The sequence below is a fragment of the Netta rufina genome, assembly GCF_964035555.1.
Source record: "Netta rufina genome assembly, chromosome: 17".
Lineage (NCBI taxonomy): Eukaryota > Metazoa > Chordata > Aves > Anseriformes > Anatidae > Netta > Netta rufina.
The window spans coordinates 8,662,210-8,687,200 of record NC_140141.1 but is presented as its reverse complement, the minus strand read 5'-3'; the positions used below and the strand labels follow the sequence as shown (position 1 = coordinate 8,687,200).

Below are 24,991 nucleotides of genomic sequence, written 5' to 3'. Positions count from 1 at the left end.
GAAGCGGAAGCGGCGGCGGGGTCCTGGCGCGGTTGCCGAGCAGCCCGGCAGAGGCGGCAGGGCGGGCGGAGGTGCGGGCACGGCTCCCGCTGCGTCCCGGCGCCATGAGCGCGGCCGGGCTGGTGTCCGCCACCCCGCCGGTGTCCGCCACGCCGCCCGGGGCTCCGGCCCCCGCCATGCCCCCCGGGCCCGAGTACTACGAGGAGGAGGAGCTGGAGAGCGCCGAGGAGGAGGACGGCGAGCGGAGCGCTCGGGCCCGCGACTCGGACGAGGGTTGGTGGAGGCCGGGCCTGGCCGGGGCTGTGGTGGGCAGCGGGGGTTCAGGGAGGAGGGGAGGGGGCGGGTGGGTTTGGGGGAGAAAGGCTTGGAAACTGCAGGAAAATGCTGTGGAAATGAGAGGTTGGCGAGCGCCTGGGGTTTCCTGTGGAAGGATGGAAACGTGAGGAGAAGGGGGGGGGGGTGTGGGGAGGCTGAGAAGGGGAGAGCCGGGAGGGGAATTTGGGGTCATGGCTGGGGAAGGGGGAGGTGCTGGAGAATGGGGTGGGGATTGCTGAGAGCCTGTGGGGTGTGGGGGCTCGGGGGAGGCTGGTGGGTGAGTGAGGAGAGCCTGGGGAATGAAGGCAGGGGGTGCAAGGAGGTGTTAGGGGGTTTGTGGGGGGAGTGGGAAAGTAACACAGAAGGGAAGCCGAAGTGAAACCCAGAGTGTCCTGGGGTCCAGGGGGCATAAAGTAGCAAGTAAAGGGGGTGAAGAACAGGCCTGTGACAGTCCCTGGTGCTGTCAGCAAAACTCCTCCATTAGATCTGTGTCTTTGTGAATGAGGAGCTGGAGCCAAGCCTGGAGAGCTGCGAAAAAAACACAACACCACACCTGAAGGTGTTTCTTTGTAGCTCAAATCAAATCTTACTTTTTTTTTTTTTCTTTTAGAGAGTGCCAGCCCCGCCCATACCTAGGGAATATTGCTGCAGTTTAGGCTGTGCAGCTGTACCCTTTCTGTCACAACCCCAGCCCAGAGAAATTGACTTCTCCTCAGAGAGGAAAGGATATTTATTATTCATTCTTGGCTATCCGAGTCTTATGGCTAATAAATATGCAGAGAAGTAGCCACCAACTAGCAGTTCTGTACTGTGTGTTTTTTTTTTTTCCAGTTTATATTCTCTCTGTAAGGTCAGGGCTGTCTTTATTAGTGCTGGTGTTTGGGATCTTAGCAAGTAGCTTATCTTAATGAGGCCTTTGTAGTAAATCGTAACAGCATCTAGTTGTAGCATTTTCCATTTGGAGTGTTTCAGGTCGAGCTGCAGAGGCATTGTGAATTGGTTAGAGGTGTTTCAGTCCTAGCCTTCCATAGAGGAGATTATTTCCTGGGCGAAACAATAGGAAGGAGGCTGGGAAACATTCTTTGGGGTCCTAGGGTTGTGTTACCATCTCACTTTAGTATTTGTAAGCACTAATGTGGAGACTTAAATTAGAAAGAAATTACTAGACTGTCTTAAGTCAGCGTTGCTTGAACTTGATGTAAGCTTTGTTGAAAATCTACTGGAGGATTTATCCGGGATAACTTGCAATTGTATAGAAGATGATTCAATTCTAAACTTATCTCTGCAGTTGCCTATTTGGTTATATATTTGAGGTTAAATTGCCTGAGTGTGGGGTTTTTTAGTTGTTTAATGTTTTTTTTTTTTTAAAATGCTGTTTTAGATTTAACAAATTGTTCTTTATCTCACTTAGATACTGAGGATGCCAGTGAGACTGACCTGGCAAAACATGAGGAAGAGGACTACGTAGAAATGAAAGAGCAGTAAGTAACCTAACAAAAAGTAGCTCTGTTATTGGGGAGCGGGGCAGGTGCGTGTCTTTTGCATAAGCTATGCGATGTTCTGGGCCAAGATTTGTGTTTTTAAGTTTCTACACCAATGTAATATCTAATGGGTACATATTTCTTCTCAATTACTTTCTCAGCTCAAGAAACAAAGTGCTGTTTTGAACAAAGGCAGGTACAGGTTCCTGGGAGCAGCTTAGTTTTCCTGCAAATGAATGCCTCTGCAGGCAGATCCTTTAAAGAAAACAAAGCATCTACTAGATACAAGCCATGCAAAAAGCAAGGTGTCTGTTCACGTCCACTAAGCAACAGAGTGCCAGTCTTGTCCAGGAAGAGTGGCTTTTTGGAGACTTGAAATAGCTCCTCTTAATGTTAAAGTGCATTTGCAGCATTTAGTATTCTTTCTTACTGGTGGAGGTGGTTTTTTATACAGTTGAGGAAGACTTGGCCTGTGTTAAACCACAGGTACGTGAGAAAGGAAATGCGAGTCTGCAGCGGAACCAGGAATGGACTTTGCTTTTAGTTTTGGTTTTCTTTTCTTTTGGTGTGTGTGGTGGAGATTTTTTTTTTTTTTTTAATAGATGATGTCAAGATCTGGAAATGCCTTCTCTTCTATATGTAGGAAACTGTTACACATATCACAATTTGACAAAGGAGCAGAATGATTCTGTTGTAAAGTTTCCGGTGTCTGTAGATCTAAACTCGTGACGGGTTTTCATGTTAAATATAAGTTCTGTTTTTGCTGAACTGTTACGGAAACAATTCTTTGCTTTGTGAAACTAGTGGGGTTGTGGGCTTTTTACGTGGAGTGCATGAATGACGATCTTTCATTTGAATGACAAATACTCTTTTACTTGTTTCCTGAAGTTCTTCTGAAAAGTCTGCAGTTCAGCATAAACATATTGTAAACAAAGCAGAGATTGAAGTAAACTGTGCCTGTTTGCCTTGTAATATAAAGTTGTGTGTTCTTGAACTTCGCAGGATGTATCAGGACAAACTGGCATCTCTTAAGAGGCAATTGCAACAATTGCAGGAAGGTAAGCTTTGAAGGGGGTAGCTTTTTTTTCTAAACAATTTTCAGTACTCTTTAATATTTGGTTGGAGAACAGTTGCAGAGGTCATAGAAGGATGGGGATTATGAGATTCTTCACTGGTGGAATATTGGCTCTGTTTTGCTGCTTATGGAGAAATACCAGCTACTTTCCATCCTTTTTCCCTCTACATGCTTGTAGTTAAGCCTCTGTGCAGTATGGAGAGCCTTTCTTAAAAGCAGTCATCTTGCTTTCTGAAAAAACAAACAAACAAACAGGGAAAATGGTTATCAAAATAAGCCAAAACTGTAGTTTCCTGATTTCAGATGTTACTGTTTGTGTGTCAAGTAGCGTATTGCCCTTTGAGGAGCACTGAATACAAGGAATAATTAAAGTTGTAGTTGAAATCCCCAATTTATTTCAACCTAGGTACTCTTCAGGAATATCAGAAAAGAATGAAGAAGTTGGACCAGCAGTATAAAGAAAGGATACGAAATGCAGGTAAGCTGGATTTGTTTCAAAGAGATGCGTGCACCTTAAATGCCCAATTTTTGTAACACCTGAAGCAAAATAATTGTAATTCTATCTTGTAAGGAATGGGAACTTGCTGCAGTGAAGGGTTTTTCCCTCTCTGAGGGTAGTGTGTAGTTTCTTTTGAGTACATGAAGCATGATGGAATCTTTCTTGATTTTTCTTTTCCTTGATAAACATTGATAAACAGTTTTAGTCTTCATTTGTGTGAAATAGAGCGCGTAAAAATGTTTCATGTATCTGGCATCATGACTAACCCACAGTTTTCCACTTTGGTTTGATCTTTCATGTAGCTTGTGCGAAACCTCCAGGTGTACTGCTTTGTATTTTCAGGAATAGAAAATGAGGACTGCCTGCTTTCTCAAAGATCTTCTTGAGCCCTGAAACAGCGAATGCAGAGAGGTTGCTGCTGAAGGTGTTACTCAGTGCAGCCGTGACACTGAGCGGGCTGCCTGTACTTGCTCTTCTGGCTCGCTGTTTCAGGAGCACAGGACCAAGTTAATTTTTGAAGTGCTTAGCTCTCAGCCCCTCTGGGTAGCCTTTATTGTCTTACTGCAGAGAAATGGCTTGGAAACCAGATAGATTTGCTTGCCTTCCTTCTGTTCTTTTTTCAGTAATTTCTAATCCTGGATACCGAAGAGGGGCCTCTTATAGATGCTGTTATATGAAAATAGGAAATGTAATTTTTTTCTTTCTGAAAAGTTGGGTGAATTCTCTAATGCCTTGACTGTTATACTGGGAGATAAAACAGGCAGTGGCAGTTGTATGATGCCTAATATATTCCAACTTCTCAGTAGAGCAAGCTATCTCCTTCTCAAAGTGCTTGGGATAGTGAAGGACTTGCTTGAAGAATTTAATCTAGTTGAACTACTTCTTGCTCACAGGAATCTGTCTTCTGAGACAAATGTCCTGTTTGTTAGAGTGGTATTCCAGAAATATTGGGACATTTATCTAAAATTAAGACAAAATACAAACATATTTCTGGCTGGCAAGGAGTGGTGCTGCAGCATCGTATTTCTTCCACAGGAGGGCAGATTGTGATAACTTTGAATTTTATGATAAAAATCCAACTGCCTAGTATGACAGGATGGTCTTGTGTTTATCCTTCCCGTGCTGAGGGTTGTTGTCTTTTTTTTTTTTTTTTTTAGAATGCAGATAATGAAGCAATGGTTAGGATTTACCCACTGACTCATTTACTAATTCACTGATGGAATTAGTAGCTGATCTGAAAAGAATGGCTTACTGCTGTGTAAGCTTTGCAAATCTGCTTCACTATCTGTAGAAAACTTCAGTTAACAATATATTTTTGTCTTTTTTTCCATGGTTACATTATTTTCAGCATAAAACTGCAAAGTGAGGGTAGAGGTGGGATGAGCATGTACGCTTTTGGTTGCAGTATCAAATGACTTAAAATGTTAAATAATTTTGTGCATCTTTCAAGATAATAAATTGAGTCTGTCTTTTCTTTCAGAATTGTTTCTTCAGCTGGAAGTAAGTACCCTTAATTTGTCAAAATACTTGTTAAACTTTATACAAGGACTTAAACCTGCGGTTTAATCAACTGGTACTTGTTTTCACAGTTTTTTTCCTGTAGTGTTGTTACAATTGAATATAGAATTCTGAGGGTATTACCTCAAGTAATTTCCAGACTGCCATTAAAATAGAATTAAAAAAAAATATATATATATTTTCTTGTACTGCTGTATGCTGGCTGTGTTTTTGATGGTTTAAAACGGATGTTTAAGCTTGCTTGAGGTGATAAGATACAGTGATTCTTTAAAATCTGAAGAGCTTTCTGCTAGACACTTGATAGGTATGCCCCACTAAAGTGGGTTTAAAAAGGATTAATTCTTTTGCTGATAGTAGCTCCACTTGCTTAGTCATATTTAGATGGTTTTCTGTTTGTTTTATTTAAATATTGATAAGCTGTAGAATGAGCTGTGGTTTTGAACTGAAAAGCTAATCAAAGCACAGCAGTTGAAAGAAGGTGTTTCTAAATCATTGATTTGGGACATTGGCTCCTCAGCTAACTGTTTTATCTCCTGGTTTGCATTAGACAGATCAAGTGGAAAAAAATTATGTCAAGGAAAAGAAGGCAGCAGCAAAAGAATTTGAAGATAAGAAAATTGAGCTTAAAGAAAATCTGATTGCAGAGTTGGAAGAGAAAAAGAAGATGATTGAGAATGAGAAGCTAACCATGGAATTAACAGGAGGTAAGAAACAAGATAGGCATTTGTCACTTGTCTTCCTTGCTTCAGTACTGCTTAGAAAAAAGAGATTAAAAAAAATAGCAGTGCTGATTTATACAGACAGCTAGTCTGGCTTTAAAACTTTCCAAATGTCAACAGATGTAGAACACAAATTGGTAGTCTTTTAGTGGGGAGTGCAGTTCATAATAAAATTCAGTGACCTGAATTACTAACAGGTAAATCAACATAGTGTCAGCAAAGGAACAGAGTGGACAAGCTTTCTTATTTACTTTTTCTCTTTTCAAAATTAAAGAAACTGTTTGAGAAACCTTAGGCTTTGTTGCACAGCTGCAGTCAGTTACTTGGGTTCAGAGCATTAGTAGGCTAGCAGCATGGTGCGTCTGTGTCTGAGTGGTTGTCTCTCTTCTGTAGGTTTCTTTCTGAAATATTTGGGAATTCCTCTGGTGGTACCTGGTCATGAGGTTCTCCCTTAATGGAGCATATTGTAAAGCCTGTGATGTCTTACTGTCAGTTTAATACATTTTCATTGCTTAATTGCATGCCTTTACCCAAAGGGGGCTGTAAATCTTCCAGAATAGAAGGCTAGAGGTTATGTAAGTGAAAGTTAGCTCAAAACATTGTATACAAATTGATTTCGTATAATTAATGACCTTTACTCTCTGAATGAGTGGATTGTATATGCAAGACCAAGATCCTTAAAGGGTCTTTATCACTTCAGTAGCAACTAGCTTAATGTTCTTTACTGATTCTGGAAAGCCACAGGTAGTTGTTTTTTTAAGGTCCATGTCAGTCCTTCAGTTCTGTAGCAGAACTGTAGTCAGGCTGGGATTGGTATTCTCCCTACAGCAGGTTCAAGGCAGGAGTTGGCTTTGCCCAGCTAGTGTCCTGTATTTCAGGCTGTAGGAAGAATGCAGTGTTACTGTTAGCAGCTGGGGTTGAGCAGAGATGCAGAAGAAAAGACCAGTTGGGAGAAGATGCTGAGCACCAACAGCAAAGGAAAACCTCCAAGCAATAATCTTGAGCTATGTGAAGAAGGAGGGATTTGAGTACAAGACAGCTAAGTTTCTGGTGTTTTTGTAATGCAACTCAGGAAAATATGAAGTAAGTTCTTGTGGCAATTGCTGGACTTCATAAGATTCTGCTGGACTCTGGGTCAGACTCATGCCTGAAAACTAAACTCCTGTGTTCATAGCTTCTTTTAAGATATTTTTTGAGATACTGTTGGAGAACAGCATTTCTAGTTTTAGCTTGTATAAAATTAACCAGTTGACTTGTATGTACCATGGCTTCCCTCATCATTTCCCTAAATTGTGATGGCAGTAGGAGTCAATGTAATTCAACTACTTTTGTAACTGAATTCTTCCAGTGAACACCTACCAGATGTTCATGTTTTTTCATTAGGCTGGTGTGAAATGTATTTTTATCATACCTTACTCCATATGCAGGGAAAGGGATTCTTCAGTTCCTGTGATCTGGTAATAGAACTCCTGAGAAATAACGCAGTATTGACCTTATCAGTGGTACTGAGTTTTAAGCTGTCCTTTTTGCTCCAGTAACAGATGGTTAAGAAGCTAAAGGCAGGCAAACAGTAGGGGTTGAAATGTGCTACTTAAAGCCGGTAAAATAGATGTCTGTTAGCTGCATTTCTGCCCAGACTCTGGAAAATGGATGCTAAATGGACAGATTTCTTTCACGAAGCCACTTGGTACCCTTGATGCCTCGGCTGTGCTCTTGTCAATAATGGTCGTGGTGGAGTTATAGTGGTAATTAGCCTCTTTCACAGGTTGTGCTGCTGAACCCAAGGTCTGATTTGATTTCCTCACAAAAAACAACTCCCTCACTTTACGGACCGATAACATTGGTTGTGTTGCTGAGGCCTGTCTGTGAATTAGACTGTTTTTTGTCTTTCTTTCCTAGTAGCTGCACAAGTTATGTAAGCTGATAATTTAATTAGTGTTCTGAAGGGAGAAATAAAACCTGTTTGGATGTATTCGAGTGCTTTTGGCTTTGTACAAACTATTAGTGCTAATCTGGTCTGGGAAACACCTTGTGCTGTGCTGCTTCCCTGATAGTGGTGTTTTGGTTTGTTAGTTTGTTCGGTAATGAAGTCTAGTCTGATCTCACAAGCTGTCTGTGCCTTAGCCTTATCTTACTGTTATCCCATGCTTATGTTTGCCAACTACTAAGTTGGCATACAATGCTAATCTTGCAAGCAGATTTTCCTTAAGGAATCAGGATCTGACCAGATCTTAGCCCAGAAAATCTGGTGCTGATGTTCTCAGAATCCGAAGGAAGCCAATTTCTCTGCCAGCAGGACAGCTGTTAGCATCAGGAGTTGAGATTTGCAGAGTTGAAGGGAAACTGAGCAGGAGTAAAAAGGGGTATGTAGTAGAAATGTGTCTGGTTTGGGGACCAGATTAATTCTTCTCAGGAAAGCATGGCCCCCCACTGTTGGATGTCCTGAAGAGGTGAGCTGTTTCGTCAGATACAACTCTGGGAAAAGGCACATAAATAACTGTGGAGCAGCAATCCCTTCTGTATGTGCTAGACAGACTTCCCTCATCTCCTTCCTCCCGGGCTAGCAGAAATGCAATCTGATTCCTTTAGAACTAGCAGATTTTGTTCCGAATGCATGCTGGAGGCCAAGTAATAAGAACACTAGAGCTTGTGTGGACTCGGTGAGTTTTAAAACTTTTAAAAGCTCAATGCATGCAGGAATGCAAGTGGGCAACCTGATGATAGGCTGGTTTGAGTGCCAGGACTCACCTGCAGTTTTTTTTTAGGTTGCAGCTGTTGTCTTCCGGAGCATTGTATGGTGTGGGGCTCAGCTGTTCAGCCTCACACAAGCCTATATTTCAGGTTAAATCTGTTGGTACTTTTGCAGCTCTTTGAAACCTTTATAAAGTTTTCATGAATCTCTCAAGAATGTCGAAGCTCTTCAGGTGTTTCATGGTAAATGGAATACTTTCAAACTATTTTTTCCTGATAACTTTCTTTGGTGGTAACTTTCAGCTGACTTGTCACAATTCAATATACAGGGTGCTAAGATAAAGAGAGAACAAAAATGATATTTTTGCCTTATTCACATTTTAAGCAATACAGATACCATCTCTGTGACGACTCATTTCAAATTATTCTTGAAAAAAGGTGAAAAAGCCTTCTCAGCTTGGCTGCATATCACCTTGAGTAAGTGCTTCAGACTCCTCTTTTGAGGCTCTTGTAAATCAATCGTAACAAATGTGAAGGATGGCTTCCATTCAGCACAATAACTTATGTTTTTAGTGTCTGCAGAGCTATTAGTGTTCAGTGTTTTTCAGTCAGCTTTGAATTGCAGAGAGGTTTCCTTTGGTGTGCTCTTGGTGGGTGGCACTTCATTTTTTATTTTTTTAATCTTTTATCACAATATCTTTTCCTTTGATGTGCGGAATGGCCATCCTTGTTCACCCTTGAGATAAGGAGAAAAGTAATTTGATGTGTTTTGAACACATCAGAACACTGATGTATTGTTGCTCAAGGATGTAGCATCTAGAGGGAGCCACAGAAGCTTCATATACGTAAGTGCTATCTGGGATGTGATTCATGTGTACTTAAAGATAAGCAAATAATTCATAGCACATAGAAGAGGTGAAATGATGGTTTAGCATTTAAGATGTGGTCTCTTCCTTGCCAGTTCAAGGTATCCTCATAAATTTAGGAATGATTCGTGTAAGTTTCAGGGTAAAGCCGTTCAGTTGAGATGACCTATAGATATTTGGACAAACTGCAATGCAGTTAATGATGAGATGTTTAAATTTTAGACAGATTCTGTCTTTTTCCCCAGTGTAGAAGCTACAACTTACTTCCTAACAACCGTTGCTTTGTGAGTTATTAATTAGGTTCATTTTATAAAACATAATTTGAAACTTTTTTAGATCTGGATTTAAATCCTATTTGTGTTCAAAATTACTCCACCTGATTGTATCAGTCTGTCTCAAATGCATTAACCATCTTTATTGCTTGGACAAACCTATTTTTCCAGCTTGAAGGCATAAAAAAGAACAGTTGATACGTAGGTGATGTTTTGTGTGCTATTACCTGTTCAAGTTTTGTTAGCAAAGACCTCTGTGAACCCTGCCTTTTAAGTGGTCTATTTACAAGCAGATATTTGCCATTAGCATAAAAAAAATTTCCCTGAACCCTTCTGCTTCGTCATTGTACTTCAGTTACCTGCACCTAAAGGAGCTATTGAATGCCCCTGAAACAACTGTGCAACTTCCAGACAGCGAAAGCTGTAACCATGGCATCACAGCACTGATATTGAACAGTGACCTCCTATAAAAGAGACTTTGTATTCACTGTCAGCACTTCCAGCTTGAATGCTGGAAGCTATCATGAAAAAAAATCCAATTCTCTGTGCAGGAGAGGAGACATCATTTCCCTTGTGCCTTGTGTAGAAAGTGTCTGATTCTTACTTCTCTCCCTGTGGTCTTATCTGCTCTCCAACTTCATTACCCTACAGATTCTATGGAAGTGAAGCCTATCATGACGAGGAAACTGAGGCGACGACCAAATGATCCAGTTCCCATCCCAGACAAGAGGAGGAAACCTGCCCCTGATATCCTTTTACACAAGCATTGAATGGCTTTTCTACCTGAAGCCAGCATGCTGCCTGCGAGGCAAAATGTATCAGTGTTGTGATGTATAGGAAAGAAAATGAGATGAGGTGCTAGAATCTGATTTTCATCTGGGAAATACCAAAACATGACTTCTCCTGTATATTGTGTGATCAACTAATACTCTACAGCTAGTCCTTAGATATCCCTTACTAAGACAATATAATCTCTTTTACTTCACAGTGCCATGGGATAACATAGGTGATTTTTTTGTGAGCAAGATCGGTTTGAATTCCTCTGGTAATTTTTTCACAAAGGAAAAGCTTGTCATTTTACCTAAATGTTGAGGCAATTGATTCCATAGATAGGAAATGGCTTTTTCCATGAGCCAAAGCTTTTCTCATTTCAAGATGTGACATTTGCTAGAAAGATCATATTTGTCATATCAAACTATTTTTTCCATTTCTGATAAAGGCTTTGGATATCTAGTACAGAAAGATGCATAGCAAAAGCAGTGTCAGTGGAGTGCCAGATGTATTCTTTGAATAAAAAAAAAGATGAAAATCCATCTTGTCTTCATATATCACAAGAAACAGAAAAACATGTATATGTAATCCTTCTGTCCTGCCTCGTTGCATGTTTTTTATAATTAAAATGTTCTTTGGCTTTTGGAAATATAGGACAGCGGGCACTTTTTCTGTTTGTATATTAAATTCACCTGGAAAGGGAGGCAATGATACTTGCTTTGCAGAGGTTTATTATTAGATTCCAGACTTGTTTGGCTTAGATTAAAGACACTTATCTTGTGACTCCTGAGTGACTCACATTTTCTGAAGGCGATATCAGAACTTAAAATTCTAGGGTTCATGCAGTATAGTCATGAACATCTCCACTTTTAATTAACCTCTTTTTAGTTGGAGATTCTGTTCACTTTTTCTAAAAAATATATCTATTTATTAGTGCTCATATCTCATCTGAAATAAATGAGTTTCATAGCAAACATGACCTATTAATTGAGCATGATAGAGCAGCTGTAGTATGAAACTCTGCCTTTTGTCACTGGAGTAAAGATCCATCCCTCTCTCTCTGTTCCTCCTACTGAGTTGCAAACTGCTGACTTTCTTTTCCTAGACTTGGGTGGGATTCAGCTCAATTTTACAAAGCTCGAAGCGAGTCTGTTGTGTTTCAGCCTCCAGATTTTTCTTCTTGCATTGCTGTAGAGAACAACATTGGAAATGCTACTGATTGCCTATATGAAGTAAATGTCAATGCACTAAAGGTTTTTCGTTGATGGTTATATGTGAATAAATTAAAATGATTTGGCACTGTTTGTTGCTAACGATGAGACTCTGTGGAGATTGACTTGTACTAATTCATATGACAAAGAAAAGCTGAAGGATAACACCCATATTAAAATCTGATGCAGTTTTACAGAAACCTTCTGGCTTATGTTCAGTGAAGTGAGATGTCATTGACTTTTAATTTATATCTTTGCTTGTCGAGAGCTTATGGGAACCTTAATTCTGGATACCTCAGCTAAATTACCTGTTGACTGATGAGCAAATAATGGAGGACCTGAGAACCCTGAATAAGGTAGGGATTATGGCTTGATTTGTATTTATTTTGTAAAGAAAGCTAATGTTCTTCCCTGAAGAGCACAGAGCTGTCTGTCTTATGTTCCTGTCTGACACGTGGGACTGTTTCACCCCAACAGACTTTCTAAAATAACACAATAAAAGATTAAGCAAGATGGTATCTTTTCCCTCCTATTGTAATAAGCTTAATTAACCTAATTAAAATGACTGTCATGTAAAAATGTTACCTTTTGTCAGAAGCAAGTGATAAGCTATTTTAAGGAGTGTTTCTCTCTTCTTCCTTTTGGCTGAACAGATGTTAACATTGCTTTCTGTGAGATCAAAAACCTGCCTCTGTTTCAGGCCTTTGTGGGCCTTTTTTTTTTTTTTTTCCCCTCCCCAGTCTTGCAATACTTCCCCAGGCTGGTTGGGATGCAGTGTGTATGTTTATACTTCAATTTTTTTCTAGATTTCATTTTCCTACTGCTTTCCTGCTAAATGGTTAGAGGCTTTTATGGTTTCTCATACTAGAAAGCTGTTCATTGAGGTTTTTGAGGATGGTAGTGGGGCATGCCTATTTTGGCAGCTGCAGAGGTCTCTAATAATTTACATACTGTATTTGGTGTGCCCCAAGAAAAGTTGGATCACGTTCAAAGAACGGAGTGTGTGAGATGGATTCGGTTTTTGCTGGTTTTGGTGGACTATCTGAATGCTCTGAGAAAGCTCCATTTCAACACCTTTAGTATCACGAGACTATTCATACTATTCTGTTTTTGTTATGCCACGTATCTGTCCATTTAAAAATAAAAACTATAGTTATTGCGATAGCCTTCCTTAGCTCACATCAGATCTGTAATACTTCTTTGTTCTCTTTCCATGTAGCTTAAATCACCCAAGAGACCAGGTGAGTTAATGGTTGCATTGGAATTTGTTCACAACCATGTTTTGAGCGGAGATTTATATTGTAGACTTCTTCACTGTCAATTCCTGACTCCGTAATTTGACTCTGTAAATGTTTTGACTGTGTAATTGCTGTTCTTTGGGTAGTTACTGTGGCAAATTGGGGTGCTGTGTGGAGTCTCTTCATCACTTGTTGGGGATGCTTCCCACCCCCAACAGCTTTAGGTGCCTGAAATGTTTGGGTGACATGGGACAATTTGAAATGTCAGACAACTTAGCTGTGTAAATAGATTTTTTCATTATATTCAGATGTACCTGCACAACTTAGCTGTTTGTATGGTAGATAGAGGATTGAAAACTTATGTTTTTAGCTTTCTAGATGGGTCTGTACACATTATTTCAGGAAAGAGCAGTATTAACTTGCCTAAGTAATCCTCACCCTGTTTTACTCCTTTATTATAAATTAGAATTTAAAACAAACTAAGTGTTGTCTTTTACCTACCTGTCAAATCTTCTTCAGAAGTTTGATCTATTTCAGTAAATATTATGATTTATATAAAACAAGGTATAGGTTGAATTATTCTTCCCCATAGAGTGTATTTTTCTGATGGAAATTTGAGTTTGTAGCTTTTCTATGTGTTTTTTTTTTTTCTGCCTAACATGACCTTATTAATTGCTGTTTTCAGTCAGATGTACTGCTGCCTGGTGGACACAAGCTACTCTTTAACTGGTCTCTTTTCTGTCCTCAGCCTCTCCCTCCTCCCCTGAACACCTCCCAGCTACACCAGCAGAGTCTCCAGCACAGCGGTTTGAAGCCCGGATAGAAGATGGAAAACTCTACTATGATAAAAGATGGTAAGTCCTGGTAAATTTCTGTTTTTAAGCAGTCCTACCTAGCCTTGTTTTGTGTAGACACAAAGACTTTGAAGAGGAATTGCTTCTTTGAAAGAATTTGGGGACAAAACACTTCTGGTCAGGTATTAGCCATCTTCCTCCAAGGGTTAATCACTACGATTTCGGTAAATGGTAAGTGATAACAGAGTGTTCAGGCCTCACAGAGTTTCTGGAGTAACTACTGGCTTGCTCCATGATTTATCTGTCCTTCTGTTCAATTTTTTGCACTGTGACACTTGGGAAACATTTTTGTCAAACTTAATCTCATGTAAGAGAGCCACCAATGGATGCAGTTTGATGTAGCGGTGCAGCTTGTCAACTAGGATACAGAAGTGCTGGGATCTCAGGTACAGCTGCTGCCCGCTGTATTCACTGTCCTTGTGCTCTGGTTTGTAGTACACTAGCCCATCATTCCACCAGGTGGCAGAAGAAATGTTGTTTCACAATGAAAAATGTTTCTAATAACAAATGCAAGTAACCTTTAAAGATCAAATCCACACGAGAGGCAGCTTCAGAACTGCTGATTGGATTTATCACTAAGTTTTACAGTCATCTAGCTGTGGAAGCCTTACAAAATGTGAAGAAAATATTAAAATTTTCACAGGAATCTTAGCAGCTCTTAATTGGAGACGTGCAAAATTAGATAATCAAGGGAACAGTCTCATATTCTTCAACCAGAAAGCAATTTCCAAGTAGTGTGCTTACTTGTAGCCCATTTGGTGTTCTGGTGGCTTAAAATAACAAGTGTTGGGGTTGTAATTTTCTTACTGTGAGTAATAAGCATGGAATTTGTTGTCTACACAGCAGTTCTCTTCTACAGCTTTTCCTTTTGGTAGTCTTCGGGTAGTGAAGTTTCATCAAGGGTTCAATGTATACAGCTCTGATAAAAGCAGCTGCCTGGAGCTTAAACCTCCTTGAAGCATAAACCAGACACAAACAGGCTACTTGTTCCTTCACGAATACATTAAGTTTCTTTTTTTCTTTCAGAATTTTATTTTCTTGTGTAAAGCTACTATCCTCTAGGATATATTTGGATGAATAAACTGTTCCTTAGAATTTTTAACCATGCAGATGACTGTGGTGTTGTATAACAAGAAAAATAAGATGGAGTTTGGTATAATCAATCAGTAAAACTCTTACCAAGTTTAAACTTGGGAGTGCTCCTGTGAGCCCAGATGAATCTCAAAGGCACAGTCTCTCCCCAAAAGGTGTCTAGTTAGGATGTAAAACGTTAGCAGATACAATTGGATTCAGCAAGATGAAAGTCACAGGGGCCTCACTGTCAGGAATCCTAGTTGTTGCTGTCCCCTCTTCTTTATTCTTATATGCAGGTTTAAGATCAGTATTTCATAGTTTGTGACTGTAATGATCCTGCTTTTAGATTTTGATTGATAGTAATGGTACTTCTGCAAAGCAGGTGGTATTTTAAAGTAACGAAGAAACTCTTGATAAGTGGGAGGGTAATTGTTTCTAAGGTGTATTAAGGCTGTAGCTGCTGGCATGTGCCAGAAATAATAAATCTGACAGCTTGGGAGTGACTTTCTCTGCTTCCTGACAGTAGCTATGAAGGACCATTACCTAAAGTAGTGGCCTCCCTAAGGTCTTGTAGAAGTATTTCACAAACAGAATCACAGAATTTCTAGGTTGGAAGAGACCTCAAGATCATCGAGTCCAACCTCTGACCTAACGCTAGCAGTCCCCACTAAACCATATCCCTAAGCTCTACATCTAAACGTCTTTTGAAGACTTCCAGGGATGGTGACTCCACCACTTCCCTGGGCAGCCTGTTCCAATGTTCAAACATATCTCCAAAGCGGAGGCTTTGCGTAGGGAATTCTGGAATGTGAAATTAAACTTCAGTTTTGCTGTCCCCAGTCTGTTTGTTCTGCACCCCCACCAGACCCTAAAATGCAGTTCTCTATAAAACAGCCATCTTCTTCTTTTTATTTTTAGCTTTGCCTGCATACAATAGTACAGTGATTATTATTTTTTTTTTTTTTCAATCTTCTAATGGACATGCAGCTGAAAATCTCAGTCTTTCAGCAAAATATTTTGTAGCAGAAAGTGGAATTACTTCTGCTTGCCTTGCTTGTCATAGTGGTGAAGTAAGGGGTGTCTGGCACTTTTCCTTCTCTTTTGAAAGACAACTTAAATTCCACTGTATTTTTAACCTCATCTATTTTCCTGTTAAGTTTTACCCTTCTTTTTCCTTGTGGGTGCATAAATGATGCAAAAGGCTGAGATGTGACTGTGTTGCTGAGGTACACAAGGTTAAAATTGGTTGACCTGTCTCTCTGCATGTGTGGGACTTGAGGCTGTTTGAGACCTACTCAATGAAAAAGTGTTGGATTTACCTTATTTTACCTTTTCTCTGCATAATTAACATCAATTTACTGATGGACGGCAACTTGTGAAGTGAAATCCAGAGCTTGAAGCCAATTTGGTGTGTGTCATTAGCTTTGCAATTCACTGATAATTAAAAATTTGAAACAAACAGCTCTGAGTGAAACATATTTCATCATCTGTGCCTCTGCCGATCTCAGTCAGGAGTTTTCTTTTGCGCTGGCGTCTTCTGCACTCCGAAGCTTGTGCACTGGTGCTATCAAGATGATCAATTCTCCTTGCTTAAACACTAACAACGTATCATGGTAGAAATATCAGTCCATCAGTGTCCTATTCCTTATCAGAGCGAGGTCTGGTTTGTAGCAGCTTATATGGTTCTCTTACATCGATTAACGGTCTCCTGGGCTCAATAAACCGGGATTTTTGGCTTGTATCGTTGCTGCTATTGCATTGCCCTGATACTTGTTGACACCCTTTCTGTTAAAATGAGGGAAAAAGAAGAATGGTTGGGCACAAGTATCTAAAGGTTGGAGAAACGTTTTTCTTATTTTTAATTCTCTTGCCCAGCCCTTTGATAGTACTTCTGGAATGCCGAAAGCCGACGCTATCATTTTATTCCTGGCAAGCAGTGTGAAAATTCTGAGTACATGAGCCAGTAGGAAGAGATTATGGAATAAACTATTGGAAGACTTCCATATTTACAGTATGGTTATTGTAGAAATAACTGCAAAGATTATGCAAATGTGTGTATTTTGACAAATGGCTGTCAGCCCATCAGGCTGCGGGGAGTTGCATGCTGAGGAGATCTGCGTGGTGAGTCTGCAGCTTGGATTTCCCTGATAAATATGAAGCACATCATGATTAGGTTGAAGGCAGAAATACAGATCTGCTTTCGTAACCAAAGTCTTTTGGTGCTCTCTTGATTAAGATAATTTACTTGCAAATAACGTTTCAGTATAACTGGTTTTACTTGCAGAACTCTGCTAAGCAAAATAAACAGAAGCAGAATTTTGTCTAGCGTACTTTGCAGCCCTTACCAGGAACGTGGTGTGGGTGAAGAAGGCAAGACCATAAAACCAAGCGATTTGGTTGTGAATTTTGAAGGGTCTTCACTTTTTTTTCCTTAAGGCATTCTATATAAAACTCATACAGCATGATTAAAATGCGATGTAAAAGTTAAAAATATGCTTAGATAAAAATATGCTTAGATACTTCGTGCTTATTGTGGGTATATATAACTTGTCACAATCACACCTGTCGCTTTGATGTAATCTTCAATGTGTTCACAAAATGAGACTATTAGAAATTTGAGGTCTCTGTTTAAACAATAGACTGCACAGTTGAATTGAGTACACTTCAGAGTTGTTGTTGCACTAGTGTTCCAGTAATTTTTTATTGGGGAATGTGAATAATCCTTTAGCATCTGATTTGCTCTGTCAGATTTTATCAGGCACAACATGGAGTTGCTATCTAAAATCCATCCTGTGTCTGAAGTGCGAAAAGCTAGTTTGGTTAACTCAAAGTGAGGGCTTATTGTGAATCAGTGTCCTATCTCGTGTCTTGGTGCTCTGCCTCTTTCCGATATTAAATCTGTTTTTAGTAATCTGCTTTGAGAATTGAATTCAAATGGGGAGTGCTTTGTGCATTCTGAAGCTGCATTTAAATGCAAAGTGTGTGTGGAGGATCAGCTATGCCCCAAAGATAGGGAAAGTGGCATGGAAAGAAAAAAAAGCTTTGTATTTATTCTATCCAAATACTTATAATCTTGTCTTTATCGATCTTATTATTGTTTACCTTCTCAGTCTCTGGACAGCTAAGGGTTTGATGTGTTGTCTGTTGTTTTATTTTTGTAGGTACCACAAGAGCCAGGCCATTTACCTGGAGTCTAAAGAGAACACTAAGATCAGCTGTGTCATCAGTTCTGTGGGCGCCAACGAGGTAGGTGGCTGCTCTGGGTTTCATGGGGTTCATAGGTCAGTTCAGTCAGGTAGACATCAGTTTAGTAGGGCCTAAGAGCAGGTACTACTTTCAGAGAAGATGTAGTCGTTTGGTGTCTAAAGAAGCTGAATACAAGATGAAACTGAATTAAGATCTCATCCTGGGGTAGATCTCGGATGGGAAGAGCCTTGCTCTTGCTCTCTGAAAGGTGATCCTACATTTTGCAAGTAGTAGTTTGGCAGGCAGGAAAATGGGGAGAACTGGGATGTTGCATCTCCTTGGTGCTGCCCTGATAAGTTCCATTTCTATTACTTAAAGCACATATTCACAGCTCCTATTAATGCAAAATAAAAAGTAAATCCCATTTGGAAACCAGGAGAGGGTAACGAAAAACTTTGTCACCAAATTTAGTTCCTCCATGGAGAAAATTCTTCCTGCTAACATGAGAATTTATGCTGTGAAGTAAGCTGGCATCATTCATCACCTACATGGGAGATGGAGGGGGTGAATCGTTTGTCAGAGACAATTTCCTGTTGGCTAATGATTAAGACTTAGAGAAGCAGGTCAAGAGAGAGTTGTGTGCTGAAGATTGATGTGAATCTCGTTGCAATATAATCTTACTGTTTGAGCAGTCCATTAGTTGGGCATCGGGAGCACTTTATTCTTTGCGTGCAGATTCCAAACACTTAAAGGAAAGAAATGGTAGACTTGAATGCACTTCTCTTCAATCAGACAATAAAGCAGCTTTAATTTGCTTTGGCAATAAAGGGAAAACACTTTGGTTTCAACAAAATGAGTTGCATATGGGATGCGCTTTATATCACAACTGTTTTCCTTGCTCTGTTATGCTGAATGGTTGTTTATTTAGATGTAGTAGTGTGCTAACAGATGTGGTACAAACAGAGTGCTGCTAATTTGATTGGAGTTATTGCTATTAACTTAAAAGAATAAAACTCTTAATCTTTTGGGAACAGCTTACCTCAAACCTGAGGAAAATGCAGTTTTGTAGTTAGAAATTTCACGTTTTAAGTGACACCATAGGTTTCATTTCCTTTTTCTGAGGAAGGTTTGGGAGAAGGCATGGCAGTTAATTTCCCTGTGATGGGTCTCTGCAACAATGTAAAGATAGGAGATGAGAAAAAAAATACTGAGGGAAATGAGGGAGTGTTCTTAGAAGTGCGCTCTGCAGCTCTGATTGTATCACTCATTTTCATTTTGCAATTGTTTTTTGAATCTTTCTGGGCTCTGCACAAATTTAGAAGCTAGAAGGCAAACCTGGATTTGAGATCTCCAGTTGTAGACCAGAGTTATAACTTGAGAGCATTTCTAAAGGAAGTCAAGTCAATTCAAAGGAACTTTACTAAAGGTAAAGGCACAGGGTGTTTCCCCAACAGCACTTCCATTAAAAAAAAAAAAAAAAGTTTAAAAAAAAGTCTTAACTAAGGAACGTAATATTATAATATAAAACTGTTGTCTTGTGGCTGAAAAAATGAAGTAATTAACAGCGTATCAGGGATCTTTGTTCATATGAAGGTCTAAATTACTTAAACTGGATTTGAATTTTGGAATTGGCTGTGGGCATCTCCAACAGTGTGAGCTATAATGATCCAACTGAGAAAAAAAAAAAAATAATCCCATGTGGTTTCTTTGGAAACTGAGTCAGATTGCTGCATTGGTGGAAATCATTGGCCAAGCACATAGAAACAATTCAATGTTTCACTTTTTATGACCTCTTCAGTACGTACAGGAAAGGGTTTTCTTCCCATGAGTTTATTCAGAAATATCAGTTTATTGGAAGTTGGAAAAAGGAATAAACTTGTTTTTCTTTACAGTTTAGGAATAAAAGAAATTAAGGGATGGGTTTGGTTGTTTCTGTTCACCATGTCCTTCAGTTCTTTAAATTAATAGATGTTATCTTCTGATGGCAGAATACATTGTATGCCTAAAATGTTGGTTTTAGGTTCAGAATGTCTCGATTCTTTTATTTTTCTTAACTCTGTGGCCCATTTTAGGGTTAATAGTAATTTCACTGTGTTCACTGAAAACAGAATTTTCATTTTCCTCCAAATGAAGCTTAACAAAAACTGATAACTTCAGCAAAAGCAGCGTGCCATTCCATCATAGTGTGATAGAATGCAAACTGGCTGTGTTTACTGTTCTATACAGGCACTCAGCTTCTAGACGTACAAATCCTCTTGGTTAGCAAATCCTACCAAACACTTGGAAATGTTGCAATAGAGATGATTATCAGTAAAGGTAGATTTTAATTTCTCTGGGGAAATAACTGAAGTACAAATGCAGGCAAATATTAAATTTATATTCAGGGCTTCTGCTAGTAAGGTCAAATTGTAATTAAAATAATAACTGTATAAATCTACTATGCCAGGCTTGTAGCTAATACAGTATCTAAAATTGGGATAAATAATATTCAGGCACTGACTTTATAAGCCTTTGCAATGGGCAGTACTGGGCTTCTGTCCTAAAATATTCTAGTACTAAGAGCTGAAAAACTCCTATTTTCCATGTGTTTATTTAATGGTGTAAATGCTTTAGAATAATAAGACACAGAGGAGTCCTGTTCAGATTTGATTTTTTTTGAAGGACAAGTATTTGGGTCTGAACTTCTTGAAAGTTATTTTATTTTTTTTTTAATTCTCTGAATGGCTGCTTCCATGGAAGCAATTTGTCCTTTGAAACGTACCATATATCTGCAAGTTCTATGAATTCTTCCAGGCAGGTAGCTGAAAAAGAGGCCCTTTTATCTTCAGATACAGATTATTTAATACACTGTGAGAAATGCTTCGCTGGACAAAATTAAGAGTCAGCTTTTCATTTGACTAATAGTTCCTTGTGTCTGAACAAATCCCAGGATAGGTCATTTTTATGATCTGTGGATCTAGAGAGATTTATTCTTGATTAGGTAAGGCTTAATGCTGGAGTTCCGGTTAAGAACTGTAGCAGGAGCAAACTTTACTTTTCCCAAGCATTGCCATAGAAGCGATTATTCTTGATGACTGATTTGAGTGGAAAGTTAAATTGGTGAAGTCAGAAGTGTTACTTGATTTTCTACAAAGGTTGCAGATGCCTAATGGGGGGAGGGAAAAAGGATTAAGGTGATTTATCTGTGCACCGTGAGTAACAGAGATTCTTATTGTCAGATCTGAACACCTGGAGTTATTTGGCTGCATGTTACTTACTGTGGGATTTTTCCCCTTTTTCACCCCAACGTTTTCCCCCTTGCCCCCCTCTCTCTCTCCTTTATGCAGATCTGGGTGAGGAAAACCAGCGACAGCACAAAGATGCGAATCTATTTGGGACAGCTGCAGCGAGGAGTTTTTGTGATTCGTCGACGATCAGCTGCATGACTGTATGCTCTTCCTTGCTCTTCTTTTTTTAATTAAAACCAATAGACAAACATCTAATGGGGAATGGCGGTCTGTTCACTCTCATCTTAGCAACAGAGAACATTGTCATGACCTCTTATGAGACACTTTGTGGCTGGCCACGTTATCCACAGTAGTCCTAAAATCTTGAGTGATACCCAAGCACTGCCCTGGACTATTTCTGGACTTTGCATCAGGCTTCTGTATGTTTTCTTTATGTTCTGGGTGACTAAGAAGACTTTGCATCATACTTTTTCATCATTGTTTCATGATGCATAGATTGGACTTGTACGTTGAAGACAGCGTAACATTTCTGTTTTGAATCAGACCGATGGAAGAAACTTTGCTTGTCAAGACCTGAGGTTGTTTGGTTTTTGTTGTTGTTTCCCTGCAAGGCTCAGGATGTTGAGCAAAAGGAGACTAATTCTGTCAGGTTCAATTGCAGCTGAGATGCATCTGTAATATCTGGTAAATAACATCAGCGTTATGCGATGAACTGGTTAAAGACTCGAGCGCTGAGGCTTTTTTGGGAAAGTCTGATCAGTTCAGAAACTGCTGAAAATCCAGTTGATTTTAATGTAGTTAAGCAGTCACATGTGGCTAATCTAAAGCTTCCGTTTCTCTTCACATTAAAAAACCCTTAAATGAACCTGCAGAGAGTATGTCTATACTGCTACAGTAGATTTCCTGAAATAGGCAGACGAGTATAAAACAAAGGATTAATTGACTTTACACGTAGCAAGAGTAAAGAAACAATATGTGAGTATAATCATTTGTACATGTAGAGAAATGAAGGATAAATACCAGTCTGGTACAGAGTGGACAGCTGTATTGACATGCTCTTAGTGTACATCTGAAACCTTCATCCCTTAAAACATCATACAAAGGTTTCCCTTTGAAGGGTGTTTTAATTAGTGGATATAACACTGGATTTCTACGCTTATCCTCCAAAAACACAAGAGTTAAAATGTTCAAGTGTACTCCCCTCCAAGGGTTTGAATACATGAATGTACTCCCTTCCAAGGCGTTTAAAGATCTGACTGATCTGCCTCTGATGGCTGAAGCCACCAGTACCATGTGTGACTGTACTGGCGTGAACTACACAGCACCCTGGCAGCACTGTCAGATCTCCCTTCCGTGCAAATCAATTTTGTGTTCCTTCTTTCGATTACTGGACAAAAAGTTGTAATTTCTGCCTTTATCTTCATCTGTTACTTTGTGAGGCATCTTTTTGGTTTTCTTTTTCAGCTTTCTTGTTCAGCATCAGTCTAGCCTTTTTCGTATCTGGATAAATGACTCTTCTAAACGTCTGTTTCCATTTCTTTTACTCACTGCAGTTGGGTGGCAGTCACATCCCAATAACCAATGCACCTACACGGATCTGGAGTCAAGTGTTACGGCTGAGCTTCTGATGCGTTGCCTGTTTGGCTGGAACACCTTCTGTGCTCTTACAGTGCTTAGAGTTTGAGCTAGATCTGGAACTGTGGTGGGGAAAGGAGGCGATGGCTGCTTCCCACCCCTGGAAAATGTGCCATCTTTGCTGCAGTTAGCCCAGTGGAAAGCAGCAGGCTGTATTTTGTCAGGGTAAAAGCATACTTAATGTAACTTAACATCCTCTGTGTGTGGCAGGTTTTTATAAGATGATGATGTACCAAACAGGATTTGTCACTGAGCCTTCAGATGGTCATCATAGTTCTTATAATAAAAAGCATTAGGTAAACAGCAGGATTTATTTCCTGCCTATATCATTTTATTCATACATGTGTTTGGGGAAATAGCTGGAAACTTTGGTACAGTTTTGGGAAGATGTTAGCAGGTTGGCAAGACAGCAGGTGATTTCTCTACTGCTGTTATGTTACCTTTTTTAGGGTAACTTTAAAGGTATTGGTAGAGGCATAGAAATGTAGCAGTTCCTCTTAGAGCCAGGTGTGATACAGGTGCACATCATAGAAGCTTAATTACACAGCTTCGACCCTGCAGCTCAGTCTGAATCACCATCAGCTCATCATTTCTATCCCTAAGCAGACGAGGGGGAAACAACAGCTTCTCTCACAGCCCAACATTCATCTTTCCAGTAGCTGTGGCCTTAAATTGCAGAAGTTGGGGTGGAGGGAGGGCATCTTGAGTTTGCACCCTTTGAATATTTGAATGGTGTCCTGGAAGCAAACCCCTGTGGATCTCGTGCACCATTTCCTTCTGGAACCCCACTGTAATCCCTCAGCTGTGCTGAGCAAGTTGCTGGTACTGGGATTTGTGGGGTTGCAGCTGTCGTGGCACAAGCCTTGGATAGAAAGTTGCAGTGGGAAAAAAGAAGCTAAGAAAGAATAAGGACAGTGAGAAGTCAGGGTGGGAAGGCAGAAATCTAAGTGTACTGCTTTATTGACTGGGGAGATGGGTTACAGAAACTGCTACTGATTCAGGACGGTGCTTCAGTGGGGATCTGAGCTGTCAACACTTGATCTCAAACTCTTACTCTGTTTTGGCACTGATCTTGGATGTTCAGAAAGGACGTATGATGTTCGTAGTAACTCCCTTCTGTTCCATGTCCACTGTCAATTTCCCCACTGCCCCTGAACCAGCCTTTGAAATTTAATATCTGCTTTTGGCAGCCCAGAGTGTGGTCTTACAGCCAACTTTTTGCTAAAATTTAACTATTACGTTGAAGGTATTTTGTTTTAAGGCTGCTTTGTGCTTACTGTCTAATTTTAATGAAATGAAAGTCTTTCTTACCATAGCTGATCATTGTAAAAAGTAAATTCTTCTCCTTTAACAAAACAAATGAATATTGTATCATTTCTTTTTTTCAAGCAGGCTGTTCTGTAATGGCCTGTGCTGTTTACAAAGCTGGAGATGATAAAAAATGCCGTCTTATTGTGAATGCAGGGAAACAGTACATTTTTTAATCCTAGAAGGATGCTCAAAGTGTGTTGTGGTAAGGATGAGCCATTTGGTGATCAAGTGTATAGACAGCTGTAGAAATGAGGATTTCCTGCCACTGGAAACAAAAGACAAGTTACTCAAGGAGATGGACAAGGTCTTGCTAAACTTCTAAGAGAAAATTGTCTTTTCTGTCTGCTGTTTGCATAACATCAGTCTTGTGAAGAATTCAAACCCTCGGTGAACAGAAATGGCTTTGCTACAGGTATGAAAATATTTAATTTTCATTATGAGCAGCGTTTAAAGTAAATTTAACATGTTTTAACTGCTGGTTATAGTATTTTATTTTATTTTTTTTAAAGAAAGGTAAACCTTCTGCTGAAACCAGACTTATTGAGGGTTAAATTGTAATTGGCTGTTAGCTCATGTTAGGTACTTTTTTTCATTACCCTGGGAAATGGACTGTGTTTCTGCTGGGGAAAAAATTACTATTTTGCACTTGATCAGCCGTTAGATATTCAAATGTACAGGAAGCCTGATCAGTGAACTAACTTCCAGTGGCTTTTTGACATCATGCTCACTGAAAAGTTTCAGTAGTCTTTTTACTAGGAAGAATGCTAACAAAATAAATTCTTTTTCAGCTCATGTGCTTTGTCTGGAAGTTTGTAAAGAGCCAAAGTGATTAGCAACAAAAGCCCTGTTTGTTTGCAATTTTTCTTATGCTATTGAGGTACTGAGAAAAATGAAACCTAAAAGAGCAAGAAATTGTTGTGACCTTTTGTGAATAACTGGTTCTTCCCCTTTCAGAAGAAGAAAGATTAAAACGTTTTGGGTTCTTGTTCCACAGAAGCAAATAGCAAACACGAAACGATGGATGTTTAAGGTTTGCTGTTCCTAGTTT

The 24,991-nt window shown here is 39.6% G+C and overlaps 1 protein-coding gene across 1 annotated transcript; it reads left to right on the top strand.

Moving 5' to 3' along the window:
* Positions 1–40: 40 nt before the first annotated feature.
* On the top strand, positions 41–24,723 carry SUDS3 (SDS3 homolog, SIN3A corepressor complex component). The gene is made up of 12 exons (XM_084297036.1): positions 41–273; positions 1,727–1,796; positions 2,799–2,854; positions 3,278–3,349; positions 4,851–4,870; positions 5,436–5,592; positions 10,088–10,183; positions 11,713–11,774; positions 12,638–12,659; positions 13,405–13,510; positions 17,746–17,830; positions 21,097–24,723. Exons 1-12 carry the CDS (start codon positions 105–107, stop codon positions 21,193–21,195), a joined length of 1,014 nt encoding a protein of 337 aa, XP_084153162.1. The 5' UTR covers positions 41–104; the 3' UTR covers positions 21,196–24,723.
* The last annotated feature ends 268 nt before the right edge of the window (positions 24,724–24,991 follow it).

What these genes read in the sequence shown, in the direction of transcription:
- SUDS3 (XM_084297036.1), top strand. Translation starts at nt 105, where the DNA reads ATGAGCGCGGCCGGGCTGGTGTCCGCCACCCCGCCGGTGTCCGCCACG. An exon ending in GAGGAGGAAACCTGCCCCTG is followed by an intron (nt 10,184 to 11,712) that starts ATATCCTTTTAC and finishes AATTCTGGATAC; the next exon opens with CTCAGCTAAATTACCTGTTG. An exon ending in TAAATCACCCAAGAGACCAG is followed by an intron (nt 12,660 to 13,404) that starts GTGAGTTAATGG and finishes TTCTGTCCTCAG; the next exon opens with CCTCTCCCTCCTCCCCTGAA.